The sequence below is a fragment of the Vidua macroura genome, chromosome 7 (assembly GCF_024509145.1).
Source record: "Vidua macroura isolate BioBank_ID:100142 chromosome 7, ASM2450914v1, whole genome shotgun sequence".
In the NCBI taxonomy this organism is placed as follows: domain Eukaryota; kingdom Metazoa; phylum Chordata; class Aves; order Passeriformes; family Viduidae; genus Vidua; species Vidua macroura.
The window spans coordinates 25,119,823-25,142,800 of record NC_071577.1 but is presented as its reverse complement, the minus strand read 5'-3'; the positions used below and the strand labels follow the sequence as shown (position 1 = coordinate 25,142,800).

General features: G+C 47.8%; 1 protein-coding gene across 7 annotated transcripts in view; it reads right to left on the bottom strand.

Annotated features, from left to right (window-relative positions):
* The window catches only part of CFAP65 (cilia and flagella associated protein 65), a 32,036-nt gene extending 12,262 nt beyond the window's left edge, over nucleotides 1–19,774 (bottom strand). For 3 of the 7 annotated variants that reach the window (XR_008437899.1, XM_053982537.1, XM_053982541.1), the window contains exons 1-21: nucleotides 19,719–19,774; nucleotides 19,102–19,170; nucleotides 18,662–18,816; nucleotides 17,899–18,001; nucleotides 16,292–16,458; nucleotides 14,959–15,158; nucleotides 14,148–14,293; nucleotides 12,848–13,070; nucleotides 12,265–12,530; nucleotides 10,849–11,049; nucleotides 10,060–10,422; nucleotides 9,191–9,328; nucleotides 8,075–8,323; nucleotides 7,428–7,652; nucleotides 7,033–7,185; nucleotides 5,603–5,765; nucleotides 4,924–5,052; nucleotides 4,216–4,429; nucleotides 3,149–3,277; nucleotides 2,693–2,869; nucleotides 1,969–2,035 (exon numbers count right to left, since the gene is read on the bottom strand). Coding sequence is in view for 6 of the 7 variants with exons in the window: in XM_053982537.1 (XP_053838512.1) it covers nucleotides 1,969–2,035; nucleotides 2,693–2,869; nucleotides 3,149–3,277; nucleotides 4,216–4,429; nucleotides 4,924–5,052; nucleotides 5,603–5,765; nucleotides 7,033–7,185; nucleotides 7,428–7,652; nucleotides 8,075–8,323; nucleotides 9,191–9,328; nucleotides 10,060–10,422; nucleotides 10,849–11,049; nucleotides 12,265–12,530; nucleotides 12,848–13,070; nucleotides 14,148–14,293; nucleotides 14,959–15,158; nucleotides 16,292–16,458; nucleotides 17,899–18,001; nucleotides 18,662–18,816; nucleotides 19,102–19,170 (3,537 nt within the window). In the remaining variant the exon portion in view is untranslated. Of the gene's footprint in view, nucleotides 1–1,968; nucleotides 2,036–2,692; nucleotides 2,870–3,148; nucleotides 3,278–4,215; nucleotides 4,430–4,923; nucleotides 5,053–5,602; nucleotides 5,766–7,032; nucleotides 7,186–7,427; nucleotides 7,653–8,074; nucleotides 8,324–9,190; nucleotides 9,329–10,059; nucleotides 10,423–10,848; nucleotides 11,050–12,264; nucleotides 12,531–12,847; nucleotides 13,071–13,224; nucleotides 13,295–14,147; nucleotides 14,294–14,958; nucleotides 15,159–16,291; nucleotides 16,459–17,898; nucleotides 18,002–18,661; nucleotides 18,817–19,101; nucleotides 19,171–19,718 lie in introns of those variants that run through there. The other 4 variants (XM_053982539.1, XM_053982538.1, XM_053982540.1 and 1 more) reach the window with 4 other exon arrangements.
* Nucleotides 19,775–22,978: the final 3,204 nt, after the last annotated feature.

Sequence of the window (22,978 nt, the reverse complement as noted above, 5' to 3'; positions counted from 1 at the left end):
ACAGAGAAGAAGCTTCTCCTGAAAATTAAGCTGGGGAAACAGAGGAGCAGGAGGTCAAAATCTATCCATGTAAGTAAAGCCATCACAGAAGTGAATGTAAACCCACAGGAAAAACAGGCATGGGCTTGCAGGTGGCTAACCACACAGCTCTGAAGACAAAAAATTTGGAATTTGATAGAGTAACCAAGCAATACCCGAGCCAAATGGGCTCCTTCTCTGTTCATTGTTGCTTTTGGAAATTTCCAAAGCTTAACTTTTGGGGTGACACTACAGCATTTGCTCAAGGTTAACATATGCCTAAGGTTAGCATATGCTCTGCATATTTCGCCAGAATCACAGGTGAGGATTTGCTCAGCCCTGGAATGTAAGCACAGTTAAGGCAATTTCTGCCCCAAGAGCTGGAAACTCTGTGCACTTCATGCTATGACTGCAAGGAAAGCAGGCACACTGTGTTCAGTCCCTCAGCTGCCCTCTTTGCAGAAGTATCTCCCATTCCTACTTTCCGATTATCAGCAATTCAGCAGTGGCACTGCAACTCTGCAGGTTGCAACCACCTGCACTGCTCCAGGTCTCTGGACTGGCTTCTACAGCTCCTATTGCCAGAGCTCAAAGGCACCAAGAGATCTTTTCATCCCCAGGGTATCCCACGCTTTTCTAGCCCCATCTGCAGTGACAGCATGATGGAGGGTGGTGGCCTCTGGTAGCCACCAAAGCCACTGGCTATATGGCAAGAGAGGATGTATGCCCTATAGGCTTCTGGTGCTCCAAAGCCTCTTCCCTCACTGGCCAACTGGTGAAAGGCTCACAGTCACTCTCAGGATTGTGCCAGGCAGGCAGAGCACAGGGAGCCTGTCCAAGGGCTTTGAGGGAAGGCACAGTTAAGCCACTGTTTGAACAGCTTGGTCAAAGGGTTGGATTTTCAGCTGACAACAGTCCTGAAAGAAAAGAAAAATAAAAGAGATATGTGAACACAATGGTCTCATAGGAAACTTCAGAGACAGACAGGAAGGCTCAGCTGGGCATGAGTAGTGCCTGGCAGAGCACAAGGTGACTTTGACTCTAACTGACAGTTTGAGAGAGGAGGAGAGAGAGAAATTAGTTCCAAGCCTGAGGAGATGCTCAGGGAAAACACACCACAGATCAGCTCTGGGATGCTTTAGAAAGCAGCGAAGCAGGAAGAATGAGTAAGAATCTCCTCTATCATTGGTAGGAGAAATAAGTGGGTGGACAAAGGCTGCAGCCAACCAGGAACCCAGGGAGTATGTTCTGGGCTTGAGGAAAGAGCTGACCCTGTAAAGCTGGAGCTGGAGGATGCTCTGCCACCCTATGCATTCCCAAACTACCATCACAGCAGGTGATGGTGGTATATTTGAAGAAAGGCACATTCCAGGGAAGGTTGAAGAGTATGGAGGGTTGATGAGATGGAGAGATTCAGGAAAGCTGCATAGGAGAGAAGCAGAATGGGCTGCAGATCTGAACTCCAGGAACTGCATGGAATAACTCACAGTGAGGCAGATGAAATGAGGGGAAGCATGCACAGGAATCCTGACCATAAGTTACACCAGAGTGTGGAAAATATGCAGAGAAGCGTAAAACCTGAGAAGGCTGTTTTGGACTTGGAGTTGTCTTGAAGGAAGAAGCAATTCTGCACTAACACCATTAATAAAATGCAAAGGTTAACAATAAATAAATTGTAGTCCTCTTGCTGAAGAACTTAGGAGATGCAACATCCAAGGGCCATTCTGCCAGTACACTGCCCACATCACTCTGTGCTGGAACGACAAGTTTGTCAGAACACTGTTTTTATGTCTCTGCTTGGCCCTCTGTTACTGCCTGGCTAGTGCAAATTCCAGGGGAAGGCCACAGCCCCCTGTACACTATGCAGCTTCTGGAGAAAACACCTCTTAATTCAGTTCCAACCAATTTTGTTGTTCTGCAAATGGAAGGAAGGGACACCTGCTATCTTACCAGAATCTCATGGCCATAGGAAATCTTCAGCAGGACAGGGAGGCGATCAGTGCCAATGAAATCATGTCTAGCAGTGAAAGAGGAGAGAGAGGAAAACAGTAGAAATCAACCTTGTGCCCAGGATGATAGAGTCAGACTCACACAGAACATTAGAGACAATTCACTTCCCAGCTAAAGAGTCGCTGCTGCGTAAGGGCCGCGGGGAGGTGGGGGGGAACCCAGTTGTGTTTGGGTGGGAATGAATGATACAATGTTGATTTTAGTCAATACACGTATTTAGGGACACAAGTCTCTAGGCCAACAAAATGCCAGTACTTCTCAGATATGGTCTGCTTTGAAAGGGGAGGCGTTCAAATTTCTTCATACCTTCTACTGGCATGCAAGGGCTAGCAGCTCTAGCTGATGACAAAAAAAGAATAATCAAAAGCACAGGAAGTGCAGCATCTTGTTCATCTCCTGAACTGTCAGGTCAAGGCAGACCAGTGTCCCCAGCATGTCACACTAACTGCCTTTTGCTCTGCAGTGTTAAGGGACATTAAAACATTCTCCTGAGGAAGACAAGCTCTGTGGGGTCCAGAAACTGGACATGTTCAGGAACCTTTTACTTGCCCAGCCTCTGCTGAGGAACATGTGATGAGGAAGGAAAATCTGGCATGGAAACTCAGGGGACTGATGGCATGTGTTGTTCTGGCACACAGCATGAAGAACTGGTGCTTGTCATCACCTGTGTGAGAGCTGGACAGATTTCTCTTGCCCTGGAAGAAGTGTTCCCGACTTTGGGGAAACACTGAAGAGTTGGTTATCCTGAATTCTCATCTGGTGCAGCTCCTGAGGGGTAAAGTCAGCATCTTCTGCCCAGTGCTCCATGTCTATCTTCTGATCAGAAGGAAACAAGAAGGCCCTAGGGAACCAATCAGCTGGTCAGAAACAAGGATATGCAACTTCCCCAGGGCTATGGTCAGCATATTCAATCCAAATGGGCTTAGCCCAGCTGCTGGCCACATCACATTTCATCAGGTCTGATCTGCATCTCCCTGATTGCTTCCCCACCTAGACTCAACAGATCTCAGCTGCAGCTGTACCTACAAAACCCACCCTATTAATCTGCAAATTTCTCACAGCCCTTTGAGCACTTCCAGACCCCCAAAAAGAAGGCTGAGCTCCAGTGAGCACTGCTTACCAGTCCACAGGTACCACACCCTTGTTCTCCAGCAGAAGCATCACAGTGGTAGGCTCTGAGCCCACCGGGGCAGACCCAAAGTCAAAATCCACCAGGAGAGGGGTATACACTGGAGGGATCAAGCATGTGCTGGTCACAGGAAAGAAAGAAGATATTAAACTGAAACAGGAGGAAGGGCACTGGCAGGAGGAACAGGGCATGACAGGGGAAAGGTCATTCCACATTGGCTGTCTTCCTTATAATTCTTGTCTGACCTTATGTTCTTGGCCCTTTTGAGAGAAAGGATACTGGGCATAAGGCAGACCTGATTTCCTTTTCAAAATCTTTTATGTATGTCTAATGAGAGTGAGTGACATAAGACAGTCCTGCTTAGCCTGAAGTCCCTCTTTAGCTTCCCAGTATAAGGAAGTCACTGACATACTGGAGCAGGCCCAATGGAGGGCCACTAAAATGGCTGAGAGCTGGAGCACGTTGGCCAGGCTGGATGGGGCTCTGAGCAACTTGGTCTAGTGGAAGGCACCCCTGCCCATGTCAGAAGGGTTGGAACTAGATAATCTTTAAGGTCCCTTCCAATCCAAACCATTTTATGATTACAAAGAAGGACAAAGGGACCTGGATTTGTTCAGCCTTATGAAGCAAGGGGTCAGGGATGGCAACTGCACAAGTTGCAATACAAGATATTCTGATGAGATACTATGAAAAAGGTTTTTACCATGAAAATGGTTAAACAAGAGCTCAGACGAGCTGTGGTTTCTCCATTCTCAGAGATATTCAGCACTGAACTGAATAAGGTGCTGGGCAACCTGATCTATGTGTCCCTGCTTGAGCGAGGGGCTACACCAGAGACTTTTGGAGGTCTGTTGCAATTAAATTATTCTCTGTTTCTGTGGCTCCTTTCAAGGGAGCTTAAGCAGAGAAGTGGAGGTGAACAACTGCCTGCAGCAGTTAGGATGGAATAGCAGGGTGCCATGCAGTAAGGAGCTACAATACATGCCAGTAAGCCACAGCATCTCTGTCTGGCTCATGGAAGGGACTCAAAGATCCTTTGAGCCATTTCCTCATCTCACCTGTGCCTTGTGGGAACTTTGTAGGTGAGCTCGCCAGGAGTTGGGTCTCGCTCCAAGAATTCATTCAGTGTGTCCAAGGAGAAGAGCTTCCAAATGTGCATCCTGTTACTGCTGGCAGTCCCTGTTGTACAAGCATCTGTGATGCGCAAAGTTGGGTAGACACCTATTGCTACAATGGAGCAGAGGAACTCTTTTGTGCTTGCAAGATCTGCAGCTTGGGAGAGAAAGAAACACCAAAAAGTAGTCATGTACCATTAAGGGGCTGCTGCCTAGGTAATTTTGACTACAGCAAAGAGGAAAGAGGCCCTACCAAGAGCAAAGAAAGAATGGGCATTGTACCTAGCCTTTTGTTTGACAGCTTCTCAAAACCCCTAAACCACTGACTTCTAGTTGTACCTTGACTTCTGCATTTAGACATCACCAAAAGACTATGAATGTGATCCTTTTCAACAGTGCATTTACACAATTTAGTTTTGCACTATGTGAGAAAAACCTTTTTTGATTTAAGCCTACAGCCTAAACATTTTATAAAGTGCCCCTTGTTTTTACACTGAATAATCATAAACTGTTATTTACATCTTGTGCTCCCCTTTCATTTATATGACATTACATTTTTCACCTTCCAAGCTGAAAACTCCTTGTCTTGCTAGTCTCTTCTTTTAGAAGCACTGTCCCCCATCTCTCAACATCCCAAAACATCCATCTCACCTCTGGGTGTGCAAATAGCATATTTGATTAACCAGGTGTAATGCAGCCGATGGGTTGGCCTTACTTTTATTCGGACCAAAGCTTTTGATCTTGCAGGGATTGTTCCTCTGGAGTGTTCCAGCTCTAGAGCTGTAGGATACAAGAAGCGGTATAAGCTCTTGGCATTACTGTCTCTTACACCACACATGTTGTGGCACAGAGATCACTAAGTCTACCTGCACTCTAGCTACTGCCACCCCTTGCCTAATAGTTAGGATTAGCTTCAGTTGTTGAATTTGGGCTTCTTAGACTACAACTGTAGGCAGCTCATTGGGAGTACCCAGATTGCCTCTGGTCAGCAAAGAACAGGGAACGTCCCAACTGGAGGTCCTCTAGAAAAGCAGCTAACATCTGAGCTCCAACATTTCTTCTAAGGTCCTTTATTTAACTTCCCCCTCTGCTGGGAAATTGTATCTTATTTCAAGGTCCAGATTGGTCTAACTTCAATTGTAAGACTCTGGATTATGCTTTTTCCAGCAAGATAGAAACATCCAATGTAAAAGGGCAGACAACTTAAGGTTTGAAAGAATCAGTGCAGGCCAACCAGCAAGCAGCCCAACCTCCAAGTTAATTCTAGATTGGTTTTGGAGAAAAGAGGGGAAAACTAAGGTCCTGTCCCATGTTAATTCCTTTACAGTACCCAGTGGATGGCTGCAGATGTCCTCAGGGTCCTGGGGCCCTGTGATTTGTTCCACACTGAGGATGTAATTCAGAGTACAGATCTCATCATTTAGCAGTACAATGCTGCAGCTTTTTTGATCACCAACTAGAACATTTCCAAGGTCCAGATGCTCCTTTTGTGCCTAGAATACAAACCCACCATGCTGAGGTCACTTTAACATGTCAAGCATAGTGGTTGAGTGTAGCCACCACTTATCTCACCACATGCTGATCCCTTGGCACATGCAGTGCAGTGCAAAGGACTCCCTGCTTTGTGTAGGACCTGGCATGCCCTGGGAGATAAATTGTTAAGGTTAGAAAAGATCTCTAAGATCATTGAGTCCAACTATTGACCTCACACTGCCAATGCCACCACTAAACCATGTCCCTGAGTACCACATCTACATGTCTTTTAAATACTTCCAGGAATGATGATTCAACCACTTCATTGGGCAGCCCATTCCAATGAGTGACAACCCCTTTCCTGAAGAAATTTTTCCAAGCATCCAATCTAAACCTCCTCTGGTGCAATTTTAAGTCATTTACTCTTGCCTTATTGCTTATTACTCAGAAGAAGAGACCAATACCCACTTTGCTACAAACTCCTTTCAGGTAGTTGGAGCACAATAAAATGTGGAACAGGTCTGCGAGGGACTCAATCCCTCCTCCAAATGCTTTCTCCTACTGCTTTTTAGGCTGTTTGCTGGGTAGGATGTAGCATATTCAGGGCTGTGAGAACACTAGCTGGCCAGCTGCACTTGGTCAAAGCTGAGAGATATTTTCTGGCTCTTTTATAACTACTTAAAGAGTGCCCCTCTCTTTTGGCTAGTTGTGCACTCACATACAATTTATAATGACTACGTACCTTGAAGACGTTATCACCCATCAATCAACATAAGTGACATTGGGCAATGACTTACAAAGTATTATTGTATTATTTTATTTACCTCTGTTTCATTAAGAAACCTGACTAAAAATGAAAGTGGCTGCACATATCTGCAGATAACAGGAAGAAAGCCACATGGAAGTGTACTGACTATACCACTTTAAAAGGTCCATTACACTTAGAAATCAGACTAATAGCAAAACAAATGGAGAAGGAGAACAGACAGAATGAGAGGAGAGAACCATGATTCCCAAGGAGCCAAATTACTTGCTTGGTTCAGTCTGGAACAGAGAAATCCCAGAGAATTTGTTAAGGTCGTATTTGAACTGGCAGGACATTTACAACATGTTGCCATTAGGCAACTAGAATGAGTACTATCATTTACATTGAAAACAGTGTCTGGGAATTTTGCTGTGAATCCTTATTGGCTTCCTCCAGTACAAATTGTGCAAAAAGGGAAAGTCCAAGACCCCCATCCCACCCTGGTCCCCCCTACTAGTACTCAGTGGGCCCCTGTTCCTTACCCTGATGGTGCCCAGTGTCCCTTCTCCAATGACCCGTAAGACATAATGGACATCTTTGGGAGACACAGGGTCTGGGCTTTTCCACCTCACAAACACCATAGCTTGCAGCACATACTTGATTTCCTTGTCAGGAGTAAAAGTCCATGCCTGAGACTGCAATCACAAGAAGGAAGAGTGCTCACAGAAGCTCCAGTCCAGAGATAAACCCAAACACCTCAACAACTGCATTTAATGTGCAGTCCCTTCCTCCATTATAGCTAACCTAGTTCTCTACAGACACACTAACTCCATCTGTGTCAAAGATTCACACTGGGAATGAACATCCAGAGATTCAAAGCCAGGCTGAGGTTGTGTTGTAGAGAGCAAACTACAACTTTGGTAGAACTTGAACTTACCATGGTTTCATAGGGCTGGAGGATCCCTTCAGTGGGGCTGACAGACAGGATCTTACTGTCTGACCGATGGATCTTCCATGTGAAAACCATGGGTAGCCTTGTGCAGTTTTTAATGCTGTACATTCGTGTAGAGGAGGTCCCTATATGGAGAGGCTTGAAATAGAGAATTCCATCACCTTCTAAGAGCAAAAGAAGGGACTGCCCACAACTCTGGAGGACAATCTCCTGTGGAATTAAGAGAAAAAGTAACAGATATTAGCTAGAAGTCTCAGTTGCCTCTGGAGGAACCTTGCAAAGATGTTGTTTCTTCCGAGACAGAAGCAAGAACAAACTGGATCTTAATAAGGAGGGGAAGGGCTTTAGGCTGTGCTCTCAAGCCAGGCCCTTAGCATAATACAGTGTATTCCAAGAGATGGAAATGCAAGGAACAAGGGGTACAGGATGTTTGGCACTACAAAGACCTTCTTTATGCAATGTTTGACTCCATATTAAATGTTGAAAATATTCTTTCATTCCTATTTCCAAAGAGAAAAATCTAAACTAACCATTAGGAGATGTAATAAGCATCACAGTGCAAGTCACTGTGAAAAGGGAAGACTACAAGGGAACAAAACTTTGCTCACCATCTTCCACTTCCCTCTCCTTACCTTGGTGTATGCAGGATAAGAGTTCAGCTCCAAAGGCAGGACATGCTGCTGCAAGACTGTGTTAACTGGGTGAGTGGAGAGAAAGAAAATCTGGTGGCCTCCTGGAATGACATATCCTAAGCTGGGCTTGACCAAAACAGAGGGACAGGCAGTTTGGTTCACACTGAAGGTTATCAAAGAGGTGCTTGGGTTGGACAACAGCATGCTGCAGTAGGTATCAGTGTCACAAACCACAGGAGGAAAAGTCTGCTGGAGACAAGCAAAAAGGGTTGCTTTCACTGGGTTTAAAAATCAGCTTAAAGAAAAAGTTTTCATTATATTCAATTCCAGGTTTCAATAAGCAGTATCCTGAGTCTATGGAGAACTTTCTAACTGTTTCTTTTCAAGGAAAGAAATTAAACCACCCAAGGGTACACAAATGATGGTCTTTTCCCTTCCCACAGTGGCCCTCATGGGCTCATGGGACTGGTGAACCTATTTTCTATCGTGCCATGCTTTATGTCCATCCAGTAAGCGAGCTGCTTGCTGGTGCCTACAGTTTCTGCGTGGATAACGACATCCTGGATGAAGAATTCCAGCAGGCTAGAATTTGCTCCACTTCATGCACATCAAATAAAGGCTGCATGGCCTAGATTAGCTGAGGAGATTTCATAACAGGTTCTCAAGACTATTCTTACGTCTTAGGATCCGATTTCACTTTACCTCATAGGAAAAATACTTTACTGTGCCACAGAAACAGCAGGAAGAGAGAGAGAACCTTCCCCTCTTTCTTACAACCACTTCTCTTTCGTAAGTGAGGATTCTGTTTGCCCAAGTGCATGCAGTTTTTGAGGCTCCTGAACACCTTTGTTAGTACCTATGTCTACGTAAACAGAAAGGAAGGTGATCCCAACAGCTTTTCTCTCAGAGCTAATGAGATGGTCAGTACAGCTGACATGGTGGAAGCTGTGAAGCTAATGCAGGAGAAACAGCATACTACTTTTGTACCACAGCAGGAGCCTCCACACCTCAGAAACCACCAAAGACACATCTCAGTGCAATGGGAGACAAACTAAAGAATTTAGAGGCAAACACTGAGTGTCTCTGCAAAGATCCAAAGGTCAATCAGTTACACACTTTGGGGACATCCAGGGTGTACTGTGGAATGATGTGCTCCCGTTTTGCTTCATATGTGTGTGCTCTCAGCCTCACAGTCAGGCACCACGATGGACAGATGGTGGCATCATTCTCAATGTTGGTGTAGTGTCTCATCACCTGCAGACACAGAAGGGACAACACAGTGTGTGCAGGAAGGGAGTGTGGCAAGGTGCCTTCACAGAATCACAGATTAATCTGAGCTGGAAGAGACCAAGTGCACATACTACCTCAAGCAGCTGCTTGTTCAATGACATCCCTGGGGCTAACAAATTGACATTTTCATGGAAGAAGGACTGACCAGTGCCAGATGAGAAACAAAGAGAGAGAGACTGGCAAATGCTAGGTTTCACTTACCAGGACATTTCTGAGTGCTAAATCTCCTGTAACTGCAGACCCATGTAACATAAATCCCATGTCACTTGGGAGAGACAGTGCCCTCAGCAGCTTTACTTGTGGAGGGCCAGACACAAAGACCAAGTTCTTTCCCATCACCCAGGCCACAATAACCATTCTTGTGAAGGCTCACATCTACACTAATAGTGTAATAATTCATAGTAATTCCTCCTTCAGTGAGGTGTACCATGCTTCATGTTTCCTAGGGATAAGAGCAAGTGTACCTGTGCATGAGCATGAGCTGTGACGTGTTCTGTCATTTCTCTGCCAGGACACAGGTGAAAGAGACTTTAAGCCAACAGGGTATCAAAGCAGTGGCCAAAAGAGTTAGTAGAGATGCTAGTTTTTCAAATTCAAAATTAAGGGTTTAAACTGAATTTTAACTCCCCTAAAATACTTTATTCTGCAAAAAGTTGCTTGCTAGGTCATCTCTGGTCTTAGCAATTCCTACTAACCTTATAAACAGCAAAACCTTCCAGCTCTGCTGCATAAAGACTGTTGACCTGAGTGGGCCTGCAAAAGACATAGAAAGTTGAAGACTCCAACGGTGGGATGTCACAGATTTCAGGGTGCACTTGGAAGGCACTGCCATGGCTTGGAGTCCAGGCAACAATGATATTTCCTTTGGTGTGGTTGGTCACACAGAGAGAAAGAGATTCTGCCTTGTGTGGTGGCATGCAGCATCCAAAATCATACTCCCTGGGGCTGACACTAACATGAGCAGGAAACAAGGCCAAGTCGCTGCTTACACCATCATAGAAATATTCAGCCATGGAATTGGGTTCCAAGTATTCCTTGGGTGGCTGGTCCTCAGAAATCTACAGGATGGAAATATCTCAGTGTGAGTAGGGAAAGTGTGCCTGTGGGAGACACCAGGTGCTGATTGCCTTCATGAGCAAAAGGGCATGCAAGATGCACTTCAGCAAGAGTTCCTAGAACAGATCAAAGTCTAGGCTTCAAGGAGGCTTCTGTTTGTAAGCCTCAATCTGAAACTAAAGAGGAAGCAAAAAAAATGACCCCATGATTGAGTTAAAGCCAGAAAGAAGCTTTGTGTCTGAGATAGGGTAAAAGCCAGCTGACAAAGATAGTGTTGATGTGTACTGGGGAACATCAACAGCATAAATACTAAAGAAATCAGTCTGGCACTTGCAAGCCCTTCTAGATCTGTCTTCTGTATAACAGATATCCAGCATATACAGAGAAGAGCTGAAAGTGTCTTAGATTACAGGGAGGGCAGCTCATACCTCAGGGGGAAGCATGAGGGCTCCCTTTTCATCCATCTGCAACTTCCCATTCTTCAGCATTTCACTCAGGATATTAGGGGGGTAGAAGGTCAGTCCCCTCACCATGTTGGTTCGGTACCAAGAGAGGTGTCTTTTCTGAAGGGTGGTTGGCTTAGCTGTGTCTGAATGGCAGGTACCAAAAAAGTCCACATACAGGGGTTCCTGGAAAAACACAATTCAGGATAATAAGAAATAAACTGTCCTGTGATTGCTTTGAGAGTTTCACCATACCATTATCTCACTTCCAAAACCATGCTTAGCATCTGCAGTTTTAGGCTGCCATTTACTTTATGTCGCGATGTGAGACAAGAACTTTCTTGAAACTGGAGTGAAAACTGAAGGCACTCAGTGTACAGCTATGCACTGAGTTAGGAGAGAGACCTAAATGGACAAGAGCCACAGAGGATATGCCTCACCCTATCCACAGGCATTACTGACTGTCCACATCCTATTGCTGATAGGAACCTGCACCACGGGGATTCTGCTTAACAAGAGTCCAGGGCCTGAACTTAGGTCACAATAACCCCAGGCAGCATTACAAGCTTGGGGCAGAGTGGTTGGAAAGCTGCTCATCAGAAAAGCACCTGTGGGTGATGGTTGACAACAGCTGAACATAAGCCAGCATTTGCCTGGGTGGCCAAGAAGGTCAAGGGCATCCTGGCTTGTATCAAAAATAGTGTGGCAAGCAGGACCAGGGCAGTCATTGTCCCCCTGTACTCAGCAATTGTGAGACTGTGTATTGACTACTATGTTCAGTTTTGTGCCCCTCAGTACAAGAAAAACATTGAGGAGCTGGAGCGTGTCCAGAGAAGGGCAATGAAGCTGGTGAGGGGTCTGGAGCACAAGTCTTATGAGGAATGGCAAAAGGAGTTGGGGGTGTTTATCCTGGGAAAAAAAAAAAAGGCTCATGGGAAATTTTATTGCTCTCTACAACTACCTGAAAGGAGGGTGTAGCTATGTGGGGGCTGGTCTCTTCTCCCAGGTCAGAAGTGATAGGACAAGAGGAAATGACCTCAAGTTGTGTTTGGGCAGTGGTTAAATTGGATAATGGGAAAAATTTGTTCACCAAAATGGTTGTCACCCCAGGTTGCCCAGGGATGTAGTTGAATCATCATCCCTGCAGGTATTTAAAAGACATGCAGATGTGGCACTTGGGGACATGGTTAGTGGTGGACTTGGCAGTGCTGGGTTAATGGTTGGACTCAATGATCTTAGAAGTCTTTTCCAATCTTAACGATTCTATTATAGAATGAAATGAAAATGTAGTGGGAAGAGATTTGCAGGGACTGCTAAGTGAGACAGGCCAGTCCTGTTGGATTACACTGGAAGATGCCTCTAAAGTATCACAGCAATGAAACCACCCTTTGCCTCCCATACCTGGTGGTGGACAAGGCACACGACTCTGCGGTGATAATTCATCGGGTGAGCAGGTCGAAAGATCACCTTCAGTGTTAGTGTTGTTGCGCCCTCCAAGACTCCACAGGGGCGATCCAAGGAGAACACGCTCCCTTTGCAATCAATATCAAATTGATAATAGGCCGGGACATCCGACGTGTTGCTGATTTGCAGTGTCCGCATCAAACTTTCTCCAAGATTGATCCAGTTAAAGTCCACAGACTGCTGGTGCAGGGACACAGAAGGACCTAGCACAACATGCAAAATCCTGGACCTGTCAAAGCTGTTTATTCCAACATGTCACAAGACACTGCTGCACTTAACTGATATTCCCAAACAGATTCAACTCTTCAGCAAACCCACTAGTCCTAGCAAACAGCTGGACATTCACTTAAAACAGTCAAGCAAGTATAAATCCCAAAGGGTACACCAGGGACACCCAGATCCCATCAGGAGTTTAGTCTGTGACTGCGGGCTATGATAGCTCCTAGTCCTTCCCCAAGCACTAAGCCTTTCCCTCCAGTGGTAAGAAGCTGACAGGGAGAAATGGGAAAGGCTTTGGTACCTTTACATGAGCCAACCACTTTCAGAACAGTCTCCAAGTGGCCTGCAGCAGATGTGATAGTGAAATAGTCAGTACTGTGCTCTCCTACTACTTGGGGCTGAAACCGTATGCACAAGACCAGCTTCCCTTTGGCAGGAACAACATCGTGGGACACATCACAGGAGAAAACATAATCACGAAGCAGAGGGTCTTTTGCTCGTTCTATTCTACATGGTGCATCAACCTGCAAGTAGAAAAGAAACAGGTTAATAAAGGAGCCAACATGAACCAGGATGACTCTGAATGAAGGACACAAATCAAATAAGAACTGTAGTTTTCAGCAGTGCTGAACACCACCAAGAACACCAAGGTCACCACAGAACCACTGTGCAGCAAACCTCTGCCATCTTGTTCTGATGGAGAATGGGTGGCAACAAGCTCCCTCAACATGCTCAAAAATCAGCAGGCTGCAGCAAAACTCCCAGTGATCTCCTGGTAGGTGGAAAGATGGCTCAAGGTGTCCCTAGGGGCCAAAATAGCGTAAATGACTTCTGTGACCAGGGGAACATGCAGGCAGGTAAATTATTTCCCTCTATCCACAGTTCCACCTTGTTTATGGGTCTTCTTTTCCTGAAAAAAACAAAGCTGGTGCTCTGATACCTTACTCAAGACCTTTAAAAAACTGTCCTGATCCTTGCCTGGCAATGCTGAGCACCACTGCAGTGTGAATAATAATAGTACAAAAATTAGTGTGTCTTTTCCACTCCCAAGCTGCAGGGCCTGTGGAGGAGTCAGCACTGCTGTCATCCATGTCAGCAGTCTCTGAGTACATCCATCACTTAAGAGGCTAGGATGGGCTGAGATGGCACAGGTAACGAGGTGCTCAAATCCGTTTGACTTTTTGAGCAATTCACTGGGCTGCATTCCACAGAGGGCAGCGGAAGATGCATCAGTTGCCTGGGACACACGCACACACACCAATTTGAGACTGACACAACTGCCACACAGGATTAATGGAGTTGTCCAGGGTGGGCAGGAGACCTGCAGGATGCAAAGGACATGGTGATGTGGACCAAGCACAGAAGGGAAGCAGGGGGAGACTGCAATATCACACTGCAAATGGCTAAGTTGCTAGCACTGTAGCTGGAAGGCAAGGGTGAATGGCATGGTTGGTAGGGGAAGGCTCATCACCTCTGCTTCATTCACATTCACACTTAGGTTATTTTCACAGCATTAAGGGAGATACACAAGACCACATATCCCAGAGAAATGTGTCAGCTTGCCGGCTTCTCAGAAGAAGTCAATCTCCCTCTCCCCATACCACAGACATGTTGAAGATTTCCACAGACTTCTCCACAGTTGTCCCCACTGCTACTGATCCAAAACACAGGGCATCCTGAAACTTTCCAGGCTGTACACCTTCAGACTTCTTTCCTGTCACGCTCACACACAGGCAGGGGTATTTGGCTGTTTAAGAGAATAGTATACTGTATTAGGAAAGACAGGTGGAACCTCTACTCTTGAATATTCAACACTCAACTGGACAAGGTCTGAAGAAGCTGAGATAACGATGAAGTTAGATCTGCCTTCAAAGTTGGCCCTGCTTTGAACCAAATAAACTCCCTTCTAGCCCTTCATAATCACATTTTTTGTTTGTCAGTGGCCATACAAGTCACTTCAGGCATGGACTTGCTAATGAAATCATTGCTTATTTTAGCTTGCATCCAGAAAGCTTTAGAAATTTCCCTCTGTTTCTCCGTCTAGCAGAGACAGACAGGAGACACTGAGTGCAGACAAAGCCAGGAGTTTGTGGAGGCTTTTTCCAGTGAATTCCTCTCATTTCTTCCCCACTGTCAACTTGAACAGGCCTTGGAAATGCTGGTTTGATGAAAGCATGCCACAGGGCATATTGGACCCTCTGTCTCTTCAGATAACACTTCCAATTTGGCAGAAGTACATTAGAGAATTCCACAGGCCACTTTCAAACTATGGGCTTCACTTGCTCATCATTGGGTTGAGCCAAGTGTGGCAGAGCCTCAGAGTGCAGACCCTCCATGTATCCCTGTGGAATTCTATTCCGGAGTTAGGGGTAATACACATTTCTTTGAGTGTTAAATGCCAGAAAAACTCACCCAGGGCTTTTAGCTTGATTGTCCTCTTTTGTTTCACTTCACCTCCAAACCAGCATGTTGCTGCTGCATAATGCACCCCTGCCACCTCCGGCTTGAAGACCACCTTGACCATGCACTCAGCACCTGGGTTCAGTGTGCCACACGTAGGATCCATGGAGAAAGGACTTGATGTCTCCCAGGCAAAGATGCTAACGAGATCACTAGGAAATGGAGATACATTTTAAGCAGATCTATGGATCATTTGCTGCCTGTGCAAACATGCATAGGGTGGGCCTTTCCTATTAGGATATTCAGTTGGGATGTGAAGCAACCAGTGCTGAATGGAAGAATCCCAAACGCAGCTGGGTGATGCTGTGAAGAAATTTGTGATGCTGTGATGAAATACGTGATGCTGTGAAGAAATTTGTCTCTAGTCTCTGCAAATGCTCTGTTCACACTTTAATGAATCTTAGTTATTACAGCTAAGAACTTTATTAATGACCATAAGGTGATAGCAAGCAAATCAGTTCCACAATTAAATATTTGCTTTTCCTGTATCTAAATTTGCAGCTACTTAATTTAAATGACAATTTATTCCTCTGTTATATGCTCAAGTGAGAAAAGAGGATTGAGCCATTTCCCTAATACCTTAATCAATTTTCCAGAACCCCCTTTGCTTGTTTGATTTCTGCAAACAACATGATACACCATCAGCTTTTTTTAATTTATTGATCTAAGCTGTGTGCTGCTTACCATCCTTATCCTCCAACATCCTGGGCTTATCACTTGTAGCAAATTATTTCTCCAAGTGGAGACTGAAACACTTGAAATGGTTGCAATCACTTGGTTGGAAGTACACCTCTTCCTTGTCTGGGAACTTCACTGCATTCCTTTCTACAGTACTGTCCTTCCTCATTAAAATAGGACAAACCTTGGTAACTGGGAGCACCCTTGCACCTAAATGACTAAAATGTTTCCAGCTGACAGCTAATCTCTCCCTGTTCATGCTGGGCAGGTTGCCTTCAGCTAAACGGAAGCCCAGGCCTCTCCAGTGAATGTGGGATGTCCTCAGTGGGACACTGTGCTTGTCCCCACCTAGTTCCTGTGCATGAATGGCTCGCAGCATATGCTGGCAACAAACAGATGTGAGATGCCAAGATGTGCCCACAGTGACCTGTACTACCATTCTGCTGCCTTTTCTGCCAAGACCTTAGCGAAGGCGGAGTTTGGCCTGCTGTTAAGGCAGCCAACAGAACTAATAACCACTGGAATGAGCTGCATTCACCGGACAGTCCAAGAAAGTGGCAAAACACCTGACAAAACAGGAGTGTCTGCTTAGCCACCTCTCACTCACCCAACGTTGCACACAGGAAACGTCGCCTCTGTAGCACTGTGGATAGCACAGACAGGCAACTGGACAGCGGCCGGGATGGACAGACGGAAGCGTGGAAGCGTAGCATGCAGGGTAACAGAGAACTCACCCTCAGCCTTCACAAAGATGATGTTGTCTTCATAATCCCTCTGCACAGAAAAGCAAAGGGAGACAGCAATTAGATGGATTCCATCTTGCAGGTGCTGCAGCTCCACCCATGAATACCTGTCACCTTTACCACTACAAGTGTTGGGGAAAAAATGTTGGCAACAGAGGCACCAGTGGAGGCCTCTGTGCAGGACAGAGAGCATATGAATCACTCAGAAAAGGTAGGCAGTGTGGAAGGTACTCAGGCATACTCCTCTGTCAGGGAACACAAAAACACCGTCAGGGAGAGCAGGTGAAGGCCACATTAGTTTCACCTGGTTTGTTTCAATGCAGATGGATTTCTTTCAGTATTTTCAAGATCCCAGTTCAGCTGAACTGAAGCATGTACAGCTTTTCTTTGAGCTCCATAAGCACAGAAGTATCAATCTCTGATTAAATGCTTTGTCCGCTAGAGATCTAAGCAGATAACACACAACTTAAAGATGCAGCATTGACAGCACTGTGTACAAATAGCCTCAGGACATCTGCTAACAAGCCAAGATAGAAGGAATTGAAAGATATGTGTTTTCTATGCTTCCCATTCGTCAGCTCTCCTGAGTAACACTTATACAGGTAAAGAGAGACCTTGGCCACTGCAGCACACACAGTCCTTGCTCTCTCTAAGAAAGGCAGACTCCTGCTTTAGCAATTTGTCTGTGCTGCAGACAAACTATTCACTGAAAATGGAACAAGGCCAGCAGCTTATTTCATAAAGGGAACACTGAACAGTCATCAGAAAATCATGATACTAAGAGAGCAGGGTACTGGGAATCTGTCCAATGACCTTGCTCTATGGCTAGGACAGAGGTACACATCAAAGACATAAAGCTATCGACAAGAGCCAGAGATCAACACTCAGAGCCAAGACAGACACTACAAACAACCTGAAAAATAAGAAAAGGGTCTGTATAAAAAGAATCATTGCTGTTTAAAATAAAGCTTACAGAAACACCCTCCATCCAAAAGAAGGGAGACCCCTGACATATTCCTTTAGAAAACTGGTAGCCCTTGAATGTAGAGGCTTTGGAATCTCCTGTAGGAGGGCAGAAAATGAGCCCCTCAACCCAAGGTTCTGCACTAAAACCACCCAGATGTGTTTCCTTGGGATCAAAACAGGTATGGACAGTTTAAGCATTTTATCTTACTGAGTTGAAAGGCAGAAGTAGTACATGAAAAATTGGGAATAATACTTTTTGTGAGGATTCCTCTCATAACTATTGGCAAATTCTGCAGAGAAGTCAGGGATGAGGGCTCCCTCAGGTAACAAAGATGTGGAGAGATCAGGAAGGCCATTCTGCCCACTCCTTCCATGCTTGAATTTCCCCAAGGACTCATGCATTCAAGTGAAAACAAATCAGAAAGGACAAGAGAGGCAGAGGCCCACTGCTCTCCCCTGGCATGCAGCTTGAGCACTGAGAGCAGTTGTGATGTTGCTGTTTTACCTTTTCACTGGGCCGGAAAACGATGGGCAGAGTTACAGACATACCAGGGTTCAGAGTAATCAGCTGTGGGAAAACAGTGAAGAAGAATGGCGTGGAAGGAGCCCTAGACAACAAAATCAAAACAAGAGATTTTGTCTGAGGGTGGGCAGCTTAAGTTAGCAGAAAAGAGAATAATTAACCAACACCTCCTGACCCCACAATTTAGAAGCACTTTACACACTGGACCCCAAGGGTACTTTGGCAGCAAAACAGTAGAGAGGGATAGAACCCAGGTGTCCTGAAAACCTATTCCCAACTTGAAGTACCTACCCATTCCCTGAACAATATTTTATGTTTTCAGGACATGTGGTATGAGCAAAACACATAGGGCAGACACATTTGAGTTTCAGAGCAGGGAGGGTCACAGGGAATGCTGGAATGGCTCAACACCCAGAGGGACTCCGGGAGCAGTGGTTTTAGGTCACACTAGTAACTGGCTGGCATACATCCACAATTAAAATCTCACTAGACTGGAAATGCCTCACAGACAGAAGTATCAGCAAAACAGAATTTAAAACAAGGCATTTAATTTAACAGACTTCTGCCAGGAACAAGGCCTGTGTTTCTGAATTAGCAGGTTTCTGTCCTGCAACATAAGGGTGCACACAGGGGAGAGAGAGAAGGTGAATCTGAGAAAAGGTGCTGATGTGACTGATACAGCAGGAGGAGTGAAGATGCAGAGAGAGCATGAGGAGTACAAAGGACAAACAAACTTCCCACACACCTGTAACTCAGCTTCTGGACTTTCCCATGAACGTTTTTCAAGGTCAGGTGTTTGATCATCTCTTTTCCAAGTTCCCAGCCACGCCAGCTGAGTGTTTCAGGAACCTCAATGCCCCAGAATATGACTTTCTTCTTCTTTGCCTCTCTTGCAGACACCTTAGGGAGTAGCAGTTCGGGAGGAAGGGAGGAGAAATCACTCCAACAGCCCTTTCTAAGGCTAAGGGTTTCTGACTCTAGACACGGATGAGAGGAGCCACCCCGCGGCAAAACTCCAGGAGTCTCCAAAAGCCCTGCTCCGGGGTCCAGAGAGGACACCTCCTGGCCACAGCCCAAACAGCAGATTCTAAAACGTGTGATGAAGGACGATTTTTTGTTTCTCTCCTCTCCCTGCCTGCCGGACAATCCACCCAAGTCAGCAGCACTCTTTGCTCCCCCGCTCACCTTCCTGTCATATCCACTCTTCCAAAAACAGTCAGAGTTTTCGGGCTCGTCATGCACCTGAGCAAGCATCTGAGAAACAAGAGGAAAAAGTCCTCACACGTGCTGCCCCTGCACCCACAAACCCTTTGCTGCCAAGAGCGGGGCACTCCCAGCGACCCGACGCCCCTGCTCAGGCTCCTGGCGGCGCTGAGCCCCTCCCTGCAGGGAGCAGCCCCCGCTGTGTCCCCAGGTCGCAGCTGAGTGCAGCCCTCTCCAGAGAGCACGGCTGTCCCGATGACCTGCGGGTCACGACTCACAGCCCGGCCCCTGTGGAAGGGCTCTCCTTGGCGCTGGAGAGCACAGCCCTGCCCACTATGGGCCCACGGAGCACAGTACAGCAAAGCTGTGCTCTGTAGCCTGGCCTGGCCCCCTCGAGCCCCGTATGGGTGAGTGTGGCAGGACCCTGTTCCCTACAGCGAGCGCCTGCCCAGCTCCCTGGGGCACGGCCCGCTGCATCATGACCCTGCTTGCCCCCGGAACGGAGCAGAAGCCCGGGCCCCGAGTCACCGTCGCCCTCGGGCCTGGCCGGCTCCCTCGACCCCAGCCCGGCCCCCTAAAGCACCGGGAGCCCGGGACACCTCGGTGCCGGTGCCGACCGCCCAGCGCCGTGCGGGCCGGCCCGCGTTGCCGTGGAGACCGGACGCGGTTGCAGCGGCTCCCGCAGTGACGACGGCGGCCGCCTCGGGTCAATTCGCGCGGGCAGCGGCGGCCGCCAGGGGGCGGCGGAGGGACGCGCAGGGACGGGGAGATGGAGCGGGAGCGGGGCAGGGAGAGGCCGCGGGCGGGCGGCGGCCAGGAGAGCGTGAGGGAGGCGGCGAGGAGTTCTCAGGGGTGCAGGGAGGAGACAGAGATCAAGGGCAGATGGGAAGTTCAGGGGCAAGGAGATGGATGAGGGCGGGAGGAAGAGGGAGGGATGCAGGTGTGCAGGAGAGAGCGTGGGGCGAGGGGTGTTGAGGATGAGTGCGGGGAGGCGACAGCATAAAGCTGAGCCAGCAAAGAGGGGCCGTGAAGTCCGTGGGCGCATCGGATGGATGAGTGAGGATAGTGCGGGGATTGCAGGGTGGCAAGGGGTCACAGGCTGCAGCAGGCTGGAGAGTGCTCTCTTAGGAATGGAGTACACCTTAATGGGGCCACTCTAAGCTCCTTGGAGTGTTGGTGACACAAGTAACAAGTTCTTATCATTGCCAAAAGTAGTTATGAGGCCAAGACCAGCAAAGGCACAGAGGATGGGGAGCCCTGGCTGCATGAACCCATCAGGTATTCTCATGGGGCACCGCCACCACCATGGGACAGTCCTACATCTTCCCAGTGCCCTGGATGACCCTCAGGACCTTCATTTTTCCGGTGGGGAGGGACAGATAGTGCCTCCAGGGTGTGCAGGCATCTCTGTGGTGGAGAGTGGCCGCATCAAACCGCACAGGGAGGGTGCCCGGGCAGAAGCAGGAAGGAGATGCAGCTTTAATGGCATCTGTCGATGTTTACAAATGAGTCATCCAGCTAAGCAGCCCAGCTGTAAATCAGCACTCTAACTCTTCCAGCATCAGTTGCATCCCCTCCTCTGTCCCCCTAATTCTGGACAAGTGCCTGCCTCCTCCAGAAAAAACCTCATAAATAACAGCAACAAAACAAACCCTCCTGCAGCTACGGTGGGCCTGAGTGCAGCAGGCGCGAGATGAACGCCTCCCATCCATCACTTTAATGATTGTACTCTGCAAATTAAACCTGTCATGGCCCATCAAGGTGAATGTTTCAAGCCTGTGACATGCCTTCAGCTCCCCTCCTCCTTCTTGGCACTTTTGTTGCTTTCCTTCTTGCCTTTGCCTCTCTACCATCCCTGTCCCCCCACTTCAGCGCTGCTCCAGTGTGTGCTAGTCCCTGTGGTCTCCTGCTGAGCCAGGTTGCATATCAGGTGATAGATGTCTTTGGCCCTGATGCTCCTGCAGCCATGCCAGCATTTCTGTGCCCAGTCCTGTGTTTTTGCTGGGAGCTGGCACAACTCTCCTAGAGCAATGGGTCTCTCTTCCTCTGTTGTCCCCACATGGCAGTGGTGGGGAATTAGGTACCATCCTTTCATGCTTCTCCATCCCTTCTCCTTTCCTTGTATTTTTTTTTCCCTACACCACATTTATTTCTCTCTTGCCCCACATTACACCAACCATGGCAGGCTCCTGGTACCCGCTGCTACCCTAGCTCATACCTACCCCCTTGGAGCAAGAGCTGCAGCCTCCCCAGAATCAGAGGTCCCCGCGGGGCAATTCCAGGGGTCTAGACACCTGCATGTCTTGAGATGGACTGCCTGGGGAGAGGGAACCTGGGCAGTGAGGATGCCATGTACCCAGGGGGAAACTGCTGAGCTGCCAGCAGCCACTGTGGGTCACTGTCCCCCTACACAGGACCGTCATCCATCCGTCCGTCCGTGTCCATGCTCCTCTCTCCTGTCACCTGCTTCCCCTGCGCACCCCTCTGTCCCAAAACCATCGCATCTGCCCCCCTGCCCAGGGTGCTGCCCCCCAGACACTGACAGGCTTTTCCCAGCCTTGCGATGCGTGACAGCCCCGCACTAACGCTTACCTGTCCCTTCCAGCACTGACTGTCTGCCAGAGATGACCAGGATTCCACAGGGGCTGTTGTGCTTCAGCAATTCCCACCCCCACCACAAGTCCCGGGGCAGACAGTCCTCCCTGCCACTCTCAGGCAGAGACAGGGAGAGGAGAGGACAGCGGGGTGTGGGACAGAAGAGACATCATGGTCTGTCTGGGAATTGGGCCACCCACCCCTGCCCAGCCTGCTCCGCCTCTGCAGCTCCTCGTCACTGGAGTGGTGAAGCAGGGCGGCCCCCTCTGCTTTCATGGCCATCTCAGCACCCCAAGGGGAGACCCAGTAAGTGGCACAGGAAGCATGGGAGATCTATAGAGCCTTCCAGGACCCTCCAGCATCCTGTGAGGACATGGGCAGCCTGCTTACCTACGGGGAGTCAGTGCTTAACCCTAGTGTTTCTAGGGAAGTGGTAGAGAGTGTCAGTCACCATCCTGCTACCAAGGCTTGATTTCAGCCCGTCAGAGTGAGCAAGTTCCCAAGAGCATAATGAAACAAGCCCAGAGAAGAACTTAGAGAGGTTAAGCATCACCATGGGAAAAGGAGAGCTCACCACAGCATTGAGCCTTTACAGCCTGAGCACTTTTCTGCCTCCCTTCCCTCCCCTGTTTATCTGGGACAATGCCACACCGATGCAAGCAGACTAATTGCAGCATGGAAAATAGCATCAGCTTTGCTTCTCATGACAGTTTTACCCTACAAAGCACAGACCCTACCAGGGATGTTCTGGTGCAGGAGGAGGCAAGGCAGGCTGGCATGCAACCTGGACATCCTTCCCAGCTCTTCATGCCACCAAGGGGAAGGACAACCTGGCACCACACTGGGATGTGCTGCTCCAGGCACTGTCAAATCTGTAGGGAAGTGGCAGTGCAGTCAAAGAAGGGTCCAGGGTCTCCCTCTTCCAGCTGTGCCAGCAGACTGCCAACTGTCCAAGTTTGCTCTCCCCACCTTTTTCCCTAGAGACTTGGTAGGACAGCACAGTAGCAGGACGGGGGATTTTCCCATTCCCTAAGGAAAAGCACAGGCATCCAGATAACAGCTTTATAGGGGAGGGATTTGGGGACTCCTCCAAATACACACAGAGGAATAATTACAAGTTAAATAGGATCCAAACATACATAAGTTAAAGGGTGGCAGGTGCCCTGCAGCCCCCTGCTCCTTCCAGGCACAGTCTGTGTCTGCCAGCAAAGAGAACACCCACAAAACAGCCTGGCCCCTCTCCCCAGCTGGCTCCGTTTGCCTT